At 33.7% G+C, this 20,717-nt stretch overlaps 1 protein-coding gene and 1 pseudogene across 1 annotated transcript; both read right to left on the bottom strand.

Annotated features, from left to right (window-relative positions):
• Nucleotides 1-1,838: 1,838 nt before the first annotated feature.
• LOC125935078 (60S ribosomal protein L10-like) lies at nt 1,839-2,290 on the bottom strand (annotated as a pseudogene).
• A 3,417-nt stretch (nt 2,291-5,707) lies between these two features.
• On the bottom strand, nt 5,708-6,649 carry LOC125935077 (olfactory receptor 2A12-like). The gene has a single exon (XM_049648785.1). The coding sequence runs from the start codon at nt 6,647-6,649 to the stop codon at nt 5,708-5,710; it is 942 nt and encodes a 313-aa protein (XP_049504742.1).
• Between the last annotated feature and the right edge of the window lie 14,068 nt (nt 6,650-20,717).

The following is a 20,717-nucleotide window of genomic DNA, read 5'->3' as shown; positions in this document are numbered from 1 at the left end:
AGCTTTGTATATACTATCTTCTGCATATGGCAGTCTATGTTAAGTTGATGATTACTTAAGTTTGAACCCATTCTTTACTCATCTCCCTCCCTCCCAAGTTGAAGGTATATGGTGTCATATTTTGTATATTTTTTGTTTTATGAAAATTAGTCCCTTGACTGATTTTATTTTAATAAATGTTTATTCACTTTTGAGAGAGAGAACATGAGCAGGGGAGAGGCAGAAAGAGGGGCGACAGAAGATCCAAATCAGACTGTGCACTGATAGCAGTGAGCCCAATGTGGGGCTTGAACTCACAAATTGTGAGATTATGACCTAACCAGAAGTTGGACACTCAACCAACTAAGCCACCCAGGCATTCCATCTTTTGACTGATAAAAAAAAAAACAAAAACAAAAACAAAAAAACAAAAAACCTTATTTTTAACGTTCCTGTGTTTTTTACTTTTCATATCTCATTTATGACCTTTCCTTTCCACTCAAAGTGTCTCCTTTAATATTTCTTATAGGGGTGGCTTAATGGTCATAAATTCATTTGGATTTTGTTTGTATGATAAAGTATTTATCTCTTCTTCTATTCTGAATGATAGTCTTGCTTAATAGAATATTCTTAGCTGCAAATTTTCTTCTTGCAGTACTTTGAATATATTATACCCCTCCTTTCTGGCCTGAAAAGTTTCTGCTGAAAAATCTGCTGATAGCCTTATGGGGTTTCCCTTGGATACAATTGTCTTGTGTTTTCTTGCTGCTTTTATTTTTTTTTTCCTTTTCACTGTGTTTTTCCATTTTGAATATTATGTGTCTTGGTATTGTCCCTTTTTGGCTGATTTTGTTGGGGGATCTCTGTGTTTCCTTCATCTGAATATCTGTTCCTTTACCTTGGTTAGGGAAGTTTTTGGCTAATATTTCTTCAATTTAATTTTGAGCTCCCTTTTCCCTCTCTTCTTTTACTGAGATCCTTATAATATAAATGTTATTATGCTTGATAGATTCACTGAGTTGCTTAAGACCATTCTCAATTTTCATATTTTTTCCTCTCATTTGTTAAGCTTGGTAATTTTCCATTACTCTTGTTTTCCAGATCACTATTTTTTTTATGTTTCATCTAGCCTCCTGTTTATTACATCAAGTGATTTTTTAAAATTTTATTTATTGCTCTGATTGGTTTGTTTTTATCTCTTCATTAAGAGTCTCACTAATGTCCTCCACTTTTTTCTCCAAGTCCACTGAGCATCTTCATGATCATTACTTTAAATTCTTTATCTATTTCACCCATGTCTCTTGCTGTGGTTTAGTCCTGAAAGATCATAAAAACAATGGAAATAATCAGTGAGAGTAAGAGCTGATTCTTCCAAAAATATAAGCTAGACTAAGAAAAAAAGAGAAAACTCTAAAATATGGGAAATGAAAGAGGACACATTATAACCGACTTTATAGAAATATATATAATCATAAGAGATACCATGAACAATTGTATGCCAGCAAAGTACATAGCAAAGAAGACATAAATCCACTTCTAGAAATACACAACCTACCAAAACTGAATCAGGAAGAAATAAAAAATCTTAACAGACTAATAAGTAATTTGTTTTTACAAGAAGTAGGAGTTGCTGGTGGCCATGAATAAGGAGGGGCAGTGTCAAGATTCTTATGAGTACAGAGTCCACAATTTGTCCAAGGACCATGATTAGAGTTTTATCTGATTCCACAGCTCTCTGAAATGAGCTGCTCTAGCCACCATGTCTTCAGATTCATCCATAATAAACGTAGTAAACCTCACTTCTTGAAAATGTGGATCTCCTGGCAGCCAGGGAGCTTGAACTTGACCTGTATAGGACTTCAGTCGCATGCTCCTTGTTCTACATCTTCCTGTAGATGGACACGGTGACATGGTTAATGTGGACCTTCACCACTGTGCCCTAGGGATTTCCAAAAGTACCCTGCATATCTGTCTATAGCCTGTCAGCCCCATCGCAGGACATTTTGTTGATACAGATGATGTGGAAGGGGTAGAGAGCTACACTGGGATATGAAAAACATCTTTCCCACAACTTTTCACAATGTACTTGCTCTAAACAAATGCAAGCAGCCTCCAGGGCTTCAGAGGACAGTTGCACATATTCATCTAACACCCTGTGGTCACATAGTGGGAACTCATTGGGAACTTTTGCCTTCTTCTGCCCCAGGTCAAAAATGCAGAAATTAGTATAAGGGACACCTCTACAGAAGTGAGACTTTGGATACAGCTTGTCCTTATAATATTGATAATACCAGGTAAGGCAGAAACCCATGGCAACACCAGGATCTTCAGTGGTGCACCAAGGAAAAGAGCAAGAGATTTAATCAGTAATTAATTCACAAAACTCCATGGACAGATGGCTTTATTAGAGACTTCTATCAAACATTTAAAGTAGAATTTGTACCATTCCTCCCCCAAATCTTCCAAAATACAAAGAAGGAGGGAATACTTCCAAATAGATTATAAGAAAACAACATCACTTTGAAACCAAACCCAGATAATGATATAACAAGAAAAAGAAAACTACAAACATATATATCTGATGAATATAGTGCAAAAATTCTAAGCACAATATTAGCAAACCAAATTCAAGAACACATTAAAAGTATTATAATCCATGACCAAGTAGTATTTATCCCTAGGATATAAGGATGATGCAATATATAAAATTCAATAAATGTAATACACCACATCAATATAATGAAAGATAAAAGTCACCTGCACATCTCAATAGATCCAGAAAAAAAAAAAACATTTGAAAAAATACATAACATTTTGTGTTGAAATCCTTAGCAGATCAGGTATGGAAGGAACATAACACAAAAAAGACCATATACACCAAACCTACAGCTACATTATACTCAACTGATAAAAATTGAAAGCATTTCTTGTAAGACCAGGAACAAGATAAGGGTTCCCACTTTTACTGCTCCTATTCAATGTAGCATTGGGAGACTAACTAGAGCAATATGGCATGAAAAAGAAATAAAATTATCCAAATCAGAAAGGAAAAAGTAAAACTATTTCTAGTTTCTGATGACATGATCTAGTATAGATAAAACCTGAAGGATTAACCAAAAATGAAATTAATGACTTCAATAAAGTGATAAAATACAATATTAACATAAAAAATTCATTGCAATTATTTTCACTAATGATGAAGCATCTCAAAAAAATAAAATAAAAGTATCACAATCACAATATTCTCAAAAACAATAAAATGTTTAAGAATAAATTTAACTAGTGGAATGAGAGATGTACAATGAAAACTACAATACTTTGTGGGGCTCCTGGGAACACTAAGTTCTACTCTTGAAACCAATACTACACTATATGTTAACTAACTTGAATTTAAATGAAGAAAAACATTTAAAAAATTAAAAAAAAAAACAAAATGCATATATGCTTTGAGGACAGTGTAGAGTTCAACCAAGACACCACGAACTATTTTCACTGAGTTTTTGGTGTGTGTGTTTGTGTTGCTCACTCTGCAATTCCATTTAAATTTTCTCTTTTTGACATGTACACTTGGTAAATTCTCCTTATTCTTCATGGCTCAACATAAGTGACTTTTAACAAAGAAAGTTTTCTGTTGGTCTTTCAGTTCACTAGGACTTTCTTTCCCTGTGCTGCAGTTAGAAGTCAGCATGTACTTTCTGATGAGTTAGATTATGAGGTTTCTATGGAGACTCAATATTCTTTGCATAGTGTAAATAAATTACTTAATGGCCATCAAAAAAGCATGAGGAAATAAAATAAAACTTGCAATAAAATTTCAGGTTTAAAGTTTTGGATCAAAGAAGGTAGAATTTACAGCAAAGTACTTTTCCAAAGAAGACATCTAGATAGCCAACAGACACATGAAAAGATGCTCAACATCATTCATCATCAGGGAAATACAAATCAAAGCCACACTGAGATACTGCTTCACACCAGTCAGAGTGGCTAAAATTAACCACTCAAGAAACAACAGATGTTGGGAAGGATGTAGGGAAATGGGAACCCTCTTTCACTGTTGGTGAGAATGCAAACTGGTGCAGCCACTCTGGAAAACAGTGTGTATGTTCCTCAAAAAATTAAAAAAAAATAGATCTACCCTCTGACCCAGCAATAGCAGTGTTATGAATTTACCCAAGTGATACAAAAGTGCTGATGCATAGGGGCACTTGTACCCCAATGTTTATAGCAAGACTTTCAACAATAGCCAAATTATGAAAACAGTCTAAATGTCCATCAACTGGCAAATGGATGAAGAAGATGTGGTTTATATATACGATGGAACACTACTTGGCAATGAGAAAGAATGGAATCTTGCCACTTGTAGCAACGTGGATGGAACTGGAGCATATTTTGCTAAGTGAAATAAGTCAGGCAGAGAAAGGCAGATACCATATGTTTTCACTTATATGTGGATCCCGAGAAACTTAACAGAAGACTATGGGGGAGGGGAGGGAGAAATAAAGTTACAGACAGGGAAGGCAAACCATGAGAAACTGCTAAATACAGAGAACAAGCTGAGGGTTGATGAGGGGGATTGGGGAGAGGGAGAAATGGGTGGTGGGCATTGAGGAGGGCACTTGTTGCGATGGGCATTGGGTGTTGCATACAAGCGATACATCACGGGAAACTACCCACAAAACCAAGGGCACACTGTGTACACTGTATGTTAGGCAACTTGACAATAAATTATATTTTAAAAAAAGAAAGAATTGATGGAGAAAGTGGCGATTGATTTAAATTCTGCTATACTCATCTTAAATACATGTCTGGAAAAGGCATTACTTAAGAAATTACACAAGTTTTAAGGAATGTCGTGACACATTCAAAACATTAGAATTTGATAGAAGTATCAGGAATTATCATTTACAGATAAAGAGCTGAATCATACATTGCAATAACTGGGAAACATCCAGAAACTGTGAATTAAAAAAAAAAAAAAAAGGAAAGGAAAGGAAAGGAAAGAAAAAAAAATTACACTGAAGTTTCATTATTTGTTTAATTTGTTTATATTTACTAAATCATAGAACTATTATCTAACATTAGTGAAATGGTGTTTTGAAGTAGACAGAGATTGAGTAAAGTAAATAAAGAGGATGCTCTGGGGGTGCCTGAGTGGCTCAGTTGGTTGGGCATCCGACTTTGGCTCAGGTAATGATCTCACAGTTCATGGGTTTGAGCCCCATGTCAGCTTCTGTGCTGACAGCCCAGAACCTGGAGCCTGCTTAAGATTCTGTGTCTCCCTCTCTCTATGCCCCTCCCCCACTCTCACTCTGTCTCTCTGTCTCTCAAAACTAAATAAACATTAAAAATTTTTAAAAAGAATGCTATGACATTTTATTAATAAAGAAAAAAATTATATTTTACAGTTATTGAATTTTAAAATATAGAGGCTATGTGAAAATGTAGAATCTGAAAAGCTGCCTTGAAGTTTTAATTTCACTTTTCTCACAAGTTAGACTTGCATGTTGTAAAATAATGTATCATTATGTAGCAATATTTAATACAAGTAAAATACATTAACAGTCATGAAAAAGAGGGTCACAATTGTGACTGTCAGAAATGAATGATATATTTTCAATAATTGTAACATAGAGTCACACAAAATTGTAATTAATTAAGTTTTTAATGTCAGTTTTTAACAAGTATATCAATATATAAAAATTCTGTTTACTGGAATCTCAAGAAAGTATCATTTGCCTTGAGACACTGGCCATCTTTCTAAGACTCTCTTCAAAGCCCCACTCACTTCCTTGTTCCTCAGACTATAGATTAGTGGGTTCAAAGCAGGATTGATGACAGCATAGAAAAGGGAAATCAATTTATCACCCTCAGCTGAATATAGAGATTTAGGTCTCATGTACATGAATATACCTGTTCCATAATAAACAGTAACCACAGTGAGATGGGAGCTGCAGGTAGAGAAAGCCTTTTTCCTTCCCTCTGTTGAGTGCATCCTCATCACAGCAACCAGTATGCGTAGGTAAGAGAGAGTAATAAGGAAGAAGGGGAGCAAGAGGGTACCAGATGCACCTATAACCATCATCGTCTCCTGCAGAGATGTATCAGCACAGAGCATATGAAGAAGAACAGGTACTTCACAAAAAATATGGTCAACAATATAAGGGCCACATAAGGGAAGTATGGTGAAGTAGAGGGGCACCACTGAAGCAAAGAAACTGATGGTCCATGCTCCCAGAATGAGCTGCACACACATAGACCAGTTCATAATAAGCAGGTATCGCAGAGGGTCACAAATGGCCACGTAACGGTCCAGAGCCATGATTGCCAAAATAATGCATTCAGCTGCTCCCATCAACAGGGAGATATAGGTCTGGGCAAGACAGAATTCATAAGAGATAACTTTCTTAGAGGCAAGGAGGTTGAAGAGCATCTTGGGGACCACAGTTGTGGTGTAAAATATGTTCAGGAAGGCCAAGTGGCAGAGGAAAAAATACATGGGTGTCTGGAGACAGGAATCAATTGCCACTAAGATGATAAGAGCTATGTTTCCAAAGAGATTGACCAGGTAGACCACAGAGAAGAGGAAGAAGAGGGGAATCTCAGCTTGAGGGTGATTTGAAAACCCAACAAGAACCAACTCGGTGATGGTGCTGAAATTTTTCTGAGCCATGTTGAATGATGATGTGAGCAGAAGAAATATCCTTTGAGAACAAACAATTATGGTGAAAAAACAAAGACACACCGATACTTTAACATTATCAATATACTATTGCAGGGTGTGTATTTAATAACTTAAGGAGTAAATTATCCTGCTTTTGAAAACTTCCTTACATTCATGCATTGATAAAGTAAGTTTGAAAAATTATTTCATATGTTAGAATAAAACATGTTTCCATTCTAACTCCAAAAAAATCATTAACACAAAAACATAAACATGTGCACACAGATACAAACACACACATACAAATTATGGATAAATTTTTGGTTGCTCCTGTACAGACATGGCTTACATGTACAGACCAAGTGTTTAAGAAGTGCTGATTTTTTATCTTAACATTGACTATTTGGAATATGGAAGCTTATAACAGGACCTTTCATAATTTTCTGAGATGGTTGTCAAAATGTGAAACAACCATTTTAAGATATCTTACCTGATGTCAGAGGACTTTAGTGAGTTTGTTAAACTCATTAATGTAGCAAAGATGGATATAGAATTTAGATAACTTGATTGTAATCCCCACATGCTGGTCACTGTTCATGTTTCCAATGCAGAGATGAGAGGCTCACTTGGCTGTACACAACTTTTCATTACAAGAATATGTTACGTAGGCTTCAAGGTTTAGAGAAAAATAAAGGCACATATTAGTATAGACTTACTCGTAATTCAAACTTCAACACAATGAAACAAAATTATATGCCTTTGGCATGAGAAATAAATGAATTGTCCAACTTATTTTAATTTTCACCAGTTACACTGTTAAAGAACCATCTCTGGCAGAAAGAAAATCTTTTGCCTTGAAGTAATGCACTACCCAGTCTCTTTTAAATCATATACAAAAATATTTTTTTTAAATATACCCATTGTATTCACCTCTCAATGTGTATAAATTTAAACCATTTTGTAATTCCAAAACACATTCTATATCCACTGTATACCTCTTTGGTTCTTCCAAATGGCACAACGTTATTTATGGAAAAGTTATAACATGATAAATAATAACAACAGAAAAACTGAAGTACTTTGAAACTATTTTATCCACAATAAAATGAGAATCATACTCATGATATAATAGTAAATATACAGTAATTGTAAATTTGTTTTCTTACACTTATAAAATTCCTTATTTGGATTAATTTAATTTTCACAAATCATAATATGATGTGGTTTTTATTTTTATTTCTATTCTGCAATGGAAAACTGTGCTACAAAGATTGTAGTATTTGAAAATTATCTGCAATTAGTTATTGTTGATACTAGGGCTCAAAGCAAGAGAGGATGGCTCTGATTTATACTCTTTAATCTAGAGCTGTCTTGATTATCAGAAATCCAATTTAACATTGAAAACCACAGCACAATAATTATGTAATCACTGTTTTCCTTTGTGCCATAATTCAGTCACAAATACAGGTAGTAACATTTCTAGAAATGGCAATATCATATAATTTTAATCCGGGAACATGTGCAAGAGTCTCTTCTCAGGAAAAACTTATAAATAATACTAATACTATAACTTAAATAAATCTCACCCTTATGAAAAATAGAAAATTTAAAATGACTTGTCTAGTTACCATTTGGAGATTGTAGTTTTTCTTGGCTGTTGATAAAAGGCAGGGATGGTGACAACTTGAGTCTTCAGAGAGAAGGGACAATAAACAAATGAAAATCTGTTTCTTATTAAGATTCACTCATAGTTATTATTAATAAATGTCTTGATGTGTTGACTTTTCCTGTCTCTGCAGAAATTTCATTGATGAAAGGAGTCTGCCCTCTGTCTCACTGGAGTTGGTGATACCCGGGATCTATCTCCCTGACTCATATTTGAACTACCCATGTTGACTGTTTCCTCATCTTCCGCAGAATAGAGGACTGAAATAAGATGATATGTATATAAGTATGCATATTTTGTATCTGTTTCATACATAGTTAAGTACAGGTAATACATCTCTGTATTTTCAGACGTTAAAAACAATCAGGTCCCCATCCCTCGGGTCCTTGTTAGCTTTTATGCAGCCATGCTGAATAAAGGGGATGGAGAGGAAAAGGGAAATGAAACACAATTAGGTGATTCCAAAATGAGTAAAAGCTAATTTTATAATCACAATAAGAGTGTATATGTGACTTTTGAATTCCATTCTTTTGTCTTTAGCGTATTGACCTCAAACACATAAAAGAAAGGTAAATATTTTACAGGCTTTGTTCATCAAACTGACTATTCATCTATGACTTTATAAATTTGAGTTTTGCATTTTGCATCCTGACTAAATAATGGGCCTCACAGGTGTTTACAAGAAAAGTGATAGACATAGTCCTGGAAAAATTTTAGAAAACTCAACTGCAAAAAAAAAAAAAAAAAAAAAAGCTGTTGGTATCTAGTATACATGGTTGAAAATTACATAGACCTTCCCCATTTTTTTGTTTATTTTTTTGAGAGAAAATAAGAGAGCATGAGCAGGGGAGGGGCAGAGAGAGAGAGAGGAGGACAGAGTATCCAAAGCAGACTCTGTGCTGACAGCAGACAGCCCAATGCAGGGCTTGAACTGAGGAACCTTGAGATCATGACCTTGAAATCATGACTTTGAAATCCAGAGTTGGGTGCTTAACTGACTGAACTCCCCAGGCACCCCAACCTTCCTATACTTGAAATACCTGAGTGAATAGAAACTACATCAAAGAAAAAAAAATCACATAGAGGACTTACAAAATGCAAGTCTCCTTGGTTATCATATGGAGAATTATGCCATCTGTTTATACATAATCATAGCATCTGTTTATCACAAGTTTATCAGTAGAGCTTGTAAATCATTTGATACGAGGAGATAAACATGAGATAGATGATCGAAACTCTACTTTTGTTAGCAGATTGGCTATATTGTGAAAGCCTAGAAACTTGGAACACTGACTAAATGGGCTAATTCTGCTCCAAATTCAACTTGCTTATGTAAGTTTAAATGGTAGGATATAATCTATATTTTAAAAATCACCAGAGCCATTCAAAAAATAGTCTTTGTAGACAAACTGGAAATAAACTGAAAATCCAGTTAAAATGTCTATAGTTAGAATGATTACAATAAATGCAACAGAATTTATTCCTACTGATCTAACACTGTTTAAATTATTTTATACATTTATGTGTTTTCTTCTCCCCCCTACATCTAAAGCTTATTTAAACATATCCATCTTTATAAATGTCGTTTAAGTCATTTTATATGTAATTTATTTTGAAGCTAATTCAATATTTACTTAGTTTTGCCATCTTACACTCATTATTTGTACTCTTATTTTTGGTGATCTATTTTATTTTTATGCATTCAGTATATATGACTGTATAACAGATTATTCCAAACCTTAGCACAAAACACAAACCATACAAGTGCACACATTTCTGCAGATTAGGAAGCTGGAAGCAGTTTGCTTGAGTGCTATTGGATCAAGGTTCCAATCAACAGGTCCTGAGGTTTCAATAAACAGGTTAGGCAGGTCAGTGTTCATCTGAAGGCTTGACTTGTGGTGGAGGATCTACTACAAAATTAATCTGAATGATTGATTACTGTACTTTGTTCCTTGCTGGTGTTGCTTATTGGTCTCAGTTCCTAGGCATGTGGGTATGTCAATAGGACTGGTCACAACATGGCAGCTGACTTTTCAAGTGAGTGGTCTAAATAAGAAGGAGACAGAGAGAGTACAAAATGAATTCCACATTCTTTTATAACTTTAAAAGATATATACCATGATATCTATCTCATTATATTGATAACATACACTAACTGGTACAATGAGGTAGGGGACTATACAGAGTTTATTTTGTTGTATTTAATTTAATTTAATTTAGTTTAGTTTAGTTTAACTTAATTTAATTATTTTATTTTATTAGTTTACTTTATTTTATTTTATGTTTATTTTTGAAAGACAGTAAGTGTGAGCAGGGTAAGAAAAGAAAGAGAAGGAGAGAGAATCTCAAGCAGGCTCTCCACTGTCAGCACAGAGTCTGATGCAGGGCTTGAAGTCACAAACTGTGATTTCATGACCTGAGTCTAAATCAAGGATTAGACGCTTAACTGCCTGAGCCACCCAGGCACCCCTATTCAGATTTTAAATACCAAGAAGTATTGGTTGATATCTGGGAAACTAGCTTCCACAGTGTAAAATGATTCCAACCCTCAAATTTAGTGAATCAGATCTCAGAGCTCTTAAAGAGAAATGGCTCTTATTCATTTTTTATATTTGAAGTTCTTTAAAATTTATTTTATCTCCAGGTTTATTGAGGTATGATTAACAAATAAAAATTATAAAGTTTTAAGTTGTATAACATGATGTGCATGGTGTGTAATTTTTAGGTATGCAATGTGATAATTTAATACACAAATACATTGGGAACAGATTGTAGGATTCCACAATTTGTTCTCATTGCTATGTAAAGATCTGGTTTCTAATTAGCTTTCATCTGGAAGCTGACAGGTAAATTAACTAATAGTCTTTCAGAAGCCTGTGTGTGTGTGTGTGTGTGTGTGTGCACACCCACTTCTTATCCCAGCTCACTGCAGTAATAAAAGCAAGTCTTGGGGTGCCTGGGTGTCTCAGTCAGTTAAGCGTCTGACTTCAGTTCATGTCATGATCTCGAGGTTTCTGGGTTTGAGTCCTGCATCTGGCTCTGTGATGACAGCTCAGAGCCTGGAGCCTGCTTCAGATTCTGTGTCTCCCTCTCTCTCTGCCCTTACCCTGCTAGTGTTCTGTCCCTCTGTGTGTCTCAAAAAAGAATAAAAACATTAAAAACAAAAACAAACAAAAAAACAAGTCTCCAGTTTCTCCTCAGGTGAAATTTGTTCACACGTCTAGCAGCTCAACTTTTCTGGCTGAAAACCAGGAGACTGGCTTCTTTATCATATATCTCTGCACATTAATGGGAATCATAATTAATGAGTCTCCAGAATCACAGAGAATGATGATTATACTTCAAATGGGTACACAAGAATGCCCAGTGGATATTCCCCCTAAATCAGCACAGAGCAAGTAGGCAAAAACACAGCATTTAATTTCACCTTGGAAGGGGATAGACTTTATATTAATATTCAGATTTTCCAAGATGCTGCCCAAAGGTCAATATTCCAATTATCTCAATCTGGGAGCTAAAGGGACAGGCAATTTATAATCCTGCAGGATTCTGATTAGGCATGCAGATAATTTCTCTCCCTTTGTGGCATTTATGGGGTTTGGTGCAGTCCAACATCCGGGAACCACTAAGAACAAAGATAGCATTTAGGACAAGTACATAGGTTTCAAAGCCATGCATAATCTCTTACTGGGGTGTTTGTTGAGATTAATTTCCTATACAAGTTATGCATGTCAAATTTAGAAAATGTGGCTGCTTTATCTAATGTTTAGAAGCCAGTACAAAGACAATGAAAATGAAGAAACAGAAATATAATCCTAAGAGAAGAATAAGATACATCTCCAGAAACTCACACTGATTAAGTTGAGATAAGTAATATGCCCAACACATAACTTAAACACAGTCATGGATCTGGCAACCAAGATAAGGACAGAAATATATTACCAAAGGGAATACTTCAAAAGGAAGATAGAAAATAGTTTTAAAAATACCCAACAAGGATCACCTCACTGGAAAGGAATAACTGAACTCAAAAATTCAATAAAGGGGTTCAATGAAAGACTAGATAAAATATAAGAAAGAATCAGTGAACTGAAGGATAAGTCACTAGAAATCACCCAGAGGAACAAAAAAGAAAAAGAAAAAAGAACAGTAAAGAGTTTGAAGACATCATAAAGGACTTACCAGATACTGGAAAATTAACCCATATCATTTATTATGGGAGTCACAGGGGGAAAGAGAGACAGAAGATAACACAAAGCTTAATTAAAGAAATAATGGTCACAAACTTTCAAATTTGTGAAGGAAATACATATCCATATCCAGGAAGTTCCAGAGAAATGACATAAAAATAAAGACAGACCTAAATCAAGAGAAATCAAAATGTCAAGAATTAAAGAAAAGATAATTTGAAAGAGAAAATCAAATTGTTACATACAGGGGAACCCCCACCATAAGACTGAGCAAATAAATAAATAAATAAATAAATAAATAAATAAAATAATCAGAAACCTTGCAGTCTAGAAGGACGTTTGATGATATATTAAAAGTGATGAAAGAAAAAAAAATACTGCCAATTCTCTAAAGAGTATTATACCCAGAAAACCACAATCAAGTTAACACATTCATCACCTCACAAAGATTGATTGATTGATTGATCTATTTATTAGTAGTGGAAAACTCTAAGATTTATATTATTTTCAGCTTTCAATTATATAACATTAATTTAATGACCATGGTTGTATATTAAATTCTCAGAATTTATTCATCTTACAAATAGCTTTTCCTCAGAAGTTCTCCACTTCTCTCCCCAGTCTCTGGCAACTGCTATTCTATTTTTTTATTTCTATCATTTTAACTCTTAGATTTCACAAAAAAGTAATATCATACAGTATTTTTCTTTCCTTTCTCACTTATTTCCCTTAACATAATGTCTCCCAGGTTTATCCATGTTGTAACAAGTGAAAGGATTCTGTCATTTTTCATATCTAAATAATATTTATATGTAAATATCATATATTAGTATTTAAATATATGAGTATTATGAATGTATAAAATATATATGAGTATTAATATATATATGGCTGTTATTTAGCCATACATATGCACATGCACGCACGCACACACGCACACACACACACACTCACACATACTTATGTACATCTGACATCTATATAACCATTGATAGTCATTTAGGTTATTTTCAAAGCTCGGTATTCTGAATGATTCTGCAACGAATATATTGCAATAAATATCTCTTTGAGATAGTAATTTCATTTCCTTTGGATATATATTCAGAAGTGGAATTTATGGATCATATGGTAGTTATATTTTTAATACTATGAGAAAGCTCCATAAAGTTTTCCATATTGACTACACAAATTTATATTATTCTCCACATCAACACTTTTTATGTCTTCTCCATTTGATTAAAGCTATTCTAAAAGATCTTATAGTGGTCTCATTGTCACTTTGATTTGCATTTCCTTTATGACTAATGATGTTGCACAACTTTCTATACTAGTCCACTAGAATTTCTTCCTGCAAATATATCTATTCAGATCTTGGCTTATTTTATAATTGTGTTGTTATTTGCTAATGAGTTTTCTGTTTCTTATATATTTAAGCTATTAACCTCTTAACAAATATTGTCTCCATTCTGTAGGTTACTATTCATCTATAGGTTATTTCTTTTGCTAGGCAGAAACAGTATATTTTGTTGTGGTCACATTTATTTTGTTGTACTTTTGTTGCCTGTGCTTTTGGCATTATATTCATAATGTAATTGGGCAAGACCAATGTTATCGACCTTTTCTCCTGTGTATTCTTCTAGGTGTTTACAGATTAAAATCTACATTTAAATCTTTAATCAAAGACATTAAAATCCTTGAGGACTTGAATCTCTCCCTTCCATACCTTGAGCACATGATTGATTGGTTGATTGATTGATCTATTTATTGGTCTTCACCTGAAGACTCAATTTGCTCAGCTGCAAAGTGACAGTGAGAGCGCTGCCTTCCACCTGGTTGCCAAGTAGACTTAGTGATGCACTGTGGATGCACTTTTTACAGCTGAAGTTGGAGCTTGCACTTTGGCTATTGGAATTTTTCCTTATGGATAGTGTGAGTTTGAAGAACAGACTTCTGGACCACAATATAGCTTACTACTACCTGCTGTCCATCAACCATTGACTAACCTAAGGAGAATTTACTAGGTATGGGAGGAAGATGAAGGTGGAATAAGAGGATCCTAGGCTAGTATTGACCCACAAACACAACTAGATAACTATCAAATCATTCTAAATACCCCATAAATCAACCTGAACACTGACAGAACAACCTCCACAACTAAAGGGAAACAAGAGGCCACATCTAAGGAGCAAGAGACATAACAGGCTTTCTTAACAGAAAAGAAGTCAGAGACCTAGACAAAATACCAAGATGCAAAAATTTATCCCAAACAAAAGAACAAGGTAAGGCAACAACCAGCTATTTGAGCACACAGATATAAGTAACATACCTGATGGAAAATTTAAAGCAAAAATTAAATCAAAAGGTTATTCACTGAGCTTGAGAAAAGACTAGAAGACATTAGTAAGACCCTTATCACATAGATAAAAGAGTTGAAAAACCAGGAAAAAATGCAATAAACAATATTAGAAATACCACTGATGAAATGAACAGTAGGCTGGAAGAAGCAGAAGAATTCATTGGTGACATAAAGGGAAAAATAATGAAAAATAATGAAGTTGAACAAAAAAGAGAAAAAAATACAACATGAGAATACACTTGAGGAACTCAGTGACTCTATAAAATGTGATAATATTCATATTATAGGAGTCCCATATGAAGAAGAAGAGAGAAAAATGGACAGAAAATTTATGTTAGGAAATAATAGTTGAAGGCTTCCTTAATCTGAGGAAGGAAACAAATATCCATATCCAGGAGGCACGGGGAACGCCCATCAAAAACAAAACAACAACAACAACAACAACAAAACAAGCCAACACCAAGACATATTGTAATTAATTTTGAAAAATATAGGGATAAAGAAAAAAATTGTAAATAAGGAAGACAAAAGGAGTCCTTAACTTGCAAGGAAAAAACCAGAAGGCTAACTGGAAATTTCTCAACAGACACTTGGCAAGACATAAGGGAGTGGCATGATATATTCAATGTATTGAATGGGAAAAGTCTGCAGCCAAGAATGAACTATCCAGCAAGGCTATCATTCAGAAAATGAGAAATAGTTTCCCAGACAAACCAAAACCAAAGGAGTTTGTGATCACTAAACCAGCCCTGCAGAGAAGATTAATGGAAACTTTTTGAGTGGTAAGTAGAGAAGAAAAATGACAAATATATGAAAGGATCAGAAAAATCTCCAGAAAGAATGACAAAACAAGTAATAAAATGTCCCTAGATATCAGTAATTAATTTGAATGTAAACGGACTAAATGCTCCAATCAAAAGATATAGGTTGCCAGAATGGATTAAAAACACACGCAAACACACACACACACACACACACACACACCAAAAAGACCCATCTATTTGCTCCCTACAAGAGCCTCATTTTGGACCAAAAGGCATCTGCAGATTGAAACTGAGTGGATGGAGAAACATTAATTATAGTGTGATAAAATATGATCAAAATCATATTTTGACAATGAATGCCAAAAGAAAGCCACAGTAGTAATAGTAGTATCAGAAAACTAGACTTTAAGACAAAGACTGCAACAAGAGGCGAAAAAGGCCACTATATTATAATAAATGGGAGAATCCAATATGAAGATATTTAAATTAAAGCAGTTGACAAATACCAAAATATGCTCCACTGGAATGTCATTTTGTGTTGAGTTGAAATTTTTATTTTTTAAAATTTCAATGTAAATGAAATAAAATATATAAATGTTCTCAAATATATTTAAATATTTGATCTAAGTTGATATATTGTAATAACATATTATCATGGCTACATATTTTATGGCATTGCCTGTTATTCTGTAAGATTGCATTTAATTTACATTTATCAGTTTCAGAATTAAAAGTCATGCTGGTAATTGATAGAAATTAAAATGCATATACTAACATATTTTAGAATTAATTTAAAATTTGCAATATTGATTCCAAATCAAAGAATAGTTTCCTTCTTTGTATTTATTCAATTAACACACACTTGTTCAGCACATTGGGTATATTTCCATAATTTAATTACACATGTTTGATACTAATATTAAAATTATATTCATATAGTGTTCAATTTTAATTATGTTGATAAAAATGCATGGGAGTATGTCAATTTATTTTAGTATTCCTTTGTTATTTTCCAGTACTTCCTATATTCCCAAAATCTATTTTGAAAATCATGATACTATCTCAGTTTTTATATAAATTCATGGATATTTCTATCTTCAGTGGAAATTTATTATTTATTCTACAGTATCAACTTAACTTCTTTGTGTTTTGTGCTAGAAAATTTTTTTCACTCTCTCTTGATTTCTAATTTGTCAGCTGCTTGTTTTAGGATATCTTCTTTTCTTATTATTATTTTAAAAGTTCCCTGACATAGGTGCACCTATATATATATATATATATATATATATATATATATATATGATTAGATTTTGATTTGTTTCATTTTTGTGTTTTTTAGAAAATGAGTACAATTATATTTTATTATTATTACTTTAAAGTCTTTAATTTAAAGTCCAATTAGTTAACATACAGTGTAATATTACTTTCAGATATATCTTATAGTGATTCAACAATTCTATACAATACCCAGGGCTCGTTACAGCAAGTGCACTCCTTACTCCTCTATTTAACCCATACCCCCACTTACCTCTCCTGTGGTAGCCATCAGTTTGTTCTCTATAGTTAAGAGTGGGCTTCTTGGTTTGCCTTTCTCTCTCCCTTTTTCCCTTTGTTTTGATTCTTAAATTCCACATATGAATACACCACATTAATAAAAGAAAGGATAAGAACTTATGATCCTTTCAATAGATGCAGAAAAAGCATTTGACATAGTACATCCATTCATGATAAAAACCCTCAGCAAAGTAGGTTTAGAGGAAGCATACCCCAATACAATAAAGACCATCTATGAGAACCCCACAGCTAATATCATCCTCAATGGGGAACACTGAGAGCTTTTCCTCTAAGGTCAGGAACAAGACAGGGATGTCCATTCTCACCACTATTATTTAGCACAGTACTGGAAGTCCTAGCCACAGTAATCAGACAACATAAAGAAATAAAAGACATCCAAATCAGCAAGAAAGAAGTAAAACTTTCACTAAATTTTCTTTAGAAAATGTTTGTTGTAAGGGGTGAAGAGGAGGAAGGGCAGAGAAGAGAGAGAGAGGGGAAGGGAGAGAGAGAGGGAGAGAATTCCAAGTAGGCTCCATGCTCAGCACAGAGCCTGACTGACATGAGACTATCCCATGACCATGAGATCATGATCTGAGCCAATGTTGAGAGTCAGATACTTAACTGAATGAGCCACCCAGACACTCCTTGAAATTTCTTTTTAATTCAGGTTGATGTATATATCAGGTGAGCTTAATCTAATCACATTTTAATAAAATTTACATATTGGCTTTCTATAGTAAATGCCAATTTTTAATGTTTCTTGATCCTATATTTACTTTATGATTCAAAATTTTAACTTACCATATTATCTTTGGTTTGAGGATATCCTTTAATTTTTTTTTTTGTCCTACAAAAATCATATGTTATTGTCAATTTTTTCCCTTTAAAGGAAACAATATTTAATTACCATAAAATCTGAATTGGTGTTTTTCTCCTTTTTCACTGTTCCAGTTTATTTTAATTACGTACAATGAGACGAATTCTAATGTGAATTTAAATATAGAAGTGTACTTTCAAACATTTTAGCTTATTAATAACACACCCACAATCATGTGTATAGTCATTCCAAAACATCATCGATGAATATTTAGTTAATTTAAAAAATTGTTCTAGAAAAAGAAATCTTTTAAAAGGTTAATACCCTACTTATTTTGTTTCCTTTGGATATTTACTCATTTTTAATTTATAAAATTCCTCTTCACATAATAGTTACTAAACACAATAAAATTTAAAGATTATAGGAGTAAAAATTTTGATTCTGTATATTTGACTCCATTAAATAATCTGTGTAAACTGGAAAGTATCTCAAATGTCTAATGCAAGTAAGGTTTTCTGAAAGCAAAAATCAGTTACAAAATTGACATTTTAATCTGTTATCAATTAAATACATTTAAGTGTTTAAAAATATCTATTTATTAGTTGCATTGATCAAAATATTTTTACAAAAATTATTAATGATAAATATATATAGTTAGAATATGAGTAAATTGTAGTCATTGCCTTTTTATCATTTGGGTTATTAAATAGGGATGTAGAGGTTTAAAAAAAAGTGTTAGAGAAGATGATTTTTATTCATGCTAATTATTAAGAATATTAAATTTAATATGGATGTTATAAGAGTTGTATGTACATTATAAGGAAAATGAAAGTCCAACACATTTATCAATAATGTGTATTTTTGCTAGAAATAAAATGATGCTCAACTTAATATATCTTAGAATAGTGTGTCTTTCATAGTAATACATGTTGCTTCTTTCACTTCCTTGACAAAATTAAGGGAAGAGATTTCCCATGCAGCATAGAGAGGGAGAACTGGCCCATGGTGACAGAGATCAATCTTACAGGGATACCAAACACTAGAAATTTTCGTGCCCTTCTGTTCTTGATTTTTTTTTAATTGTATTACTTGGTGACAGTACTTGGAAATACCCTTATCCTTACCCTGAGTCTCGTGGATTACAGGCTTCACTCACCCATATATTTCTTCCTCAGCAATCTCTCTTTCACTGAAGTACTAACCACAACCTGTGCTGTTTCCAAGATGCTGGCAGGCTTCCTGTCAGACAGAAAGAGCATATCCTTTGGTGAATGCTTCACCCAGTCCTATATCTACTTCCTCTCTGGATACACTTAGTTTATCCTTTTTATAGTCTTGTCCTATGATTGCTATGTGGCCATTTGCAACCCTCTTCAGTACCTGGTGATTATGCCCACCTCATTGTGTGTGTGTCTTGTTATCCCCTCCTGGTGAATGTTTTTTTTTTTCCTCATTATCCTTTCCACTGTTAAGGTGGGGCTGCCATAGTGTGGCATCAATGCAGTTGGTCACTTTTTTGTGACAGTGCCCCCCTCCTCCACTTGACCTGTGCTGATGTCCCCATCTTTGAAATATTGGACTTCCTCAGCTCCCTTGTCCTGCTCATCAGCTTCCTTTCCCTCACTGTGGTCTCCTATGTTTATGTCATCTCCACCATTCTGAAGATACCCTCAGGTCAAGGTCAACACAAAGCCTTTGCTACCTGTGCCTCTCACTTCACTGTGGTCTCCATGGGCTATGGGATCTCTATTTTTGTACATGTCTACCCTTCCCAGAAGAACATTTTACATATCAACAAGATCCTCTTTATCATCTCTAGTGTCATGACACCTCTCCTGAATTCCTTCATCTTCAGTCTACAAAAAAAAAAAAAAACTTGAAAAGTTAACTGAAGGACACCTTGGCCAAAGGCCAGAACTTCCTCAAGGGGATGGGATTAAATTGATAGTATCTTTGAATACTTCCAAACCTGAGTATTTTTATTTTTTCAGAGAATGAGTGCTGAAATTGGTATCATAAATGGACAAAGGATTTTTTATGTGATTTTATTATTTATAATCATAATAACATAGTTAAACTGGATTTATATGTATCATATATTTTAAAGTGATTGAATAAACATGAAAGAAAAGTGTTTTGGTATTGGTGATTGAAATGTATATAAATTATATATTATATACATATATAATATGTATATAAATAAGTAAATATATATATAAATATGTAAATATACATAAGTGTGTGTATATATATATACACACAATATTATAAATATTGGGTAAATTCTGAGGCTTTTTTAAAAACTTTTTTTTAATTCAAATACAAGTTAGTTAACATATAGTGTAATAATGGTTTTAGGATTAGAGTTTAGTAATTCATCACTAATATACAACACCCAGTGCTCATCCAAAGTGCCCTCCTTAATGCCCATCACCTATTTAGCCCATCCCCCTACCCAAAACCTCTCCAGTAACACTCAGTTTTTCTCTGTATTTAAGCATCTCTTATGGTTTGCCATCCTCTGCTTTTATCTTATTTTTCCTTTCTTTCCCCTATGTTCACCTGATTTTTTTTAATGTTTATTTATTTTTGAGGTGAGAGAGACAGAGCATGATGAGGTGAGGGACAAAGAGAGAGGGAGACATAGAATCTGAAGCTCTGAGATGTCAGCACAGAGCCCGAAGGCAGGATTGAACTCATGAGCCATGAGATTATGACCTGAGT

The sequence above is a fragment of the Panthera uncia genome, assembly GCF_023721935.1.
Source record: "Panthera uncia isolate 11264 chromosome A1 unlocalized genomic scaffold, Puncia_PCG_1.0 HiC_scaffold_17, whole genome shotgun sequence".
In the NCBI taxonomy this organism is placed as follows: domain Eukaryota; kingdom Metazoa; phylum Chordata; class Mammalia; order Carnivora; family Felidae; genus Panthera; species Panthera uncia.
The sequence above is the reverse complement of the archived record's forward strand: the minus strand, read 5'-3'. Positions and strand labels throughout refer to the sequence as shown.

Bases quoted from the DNA above. Each gene is read 5' to 3' on its own strand.
- LOC125935077 (XM_049648785.1), bottom strand. From the start codon at position 6,649: ATGGCTCAGAAAAATTTCAGCACCATCACCGAGTTGGTTCTTGTTGGG.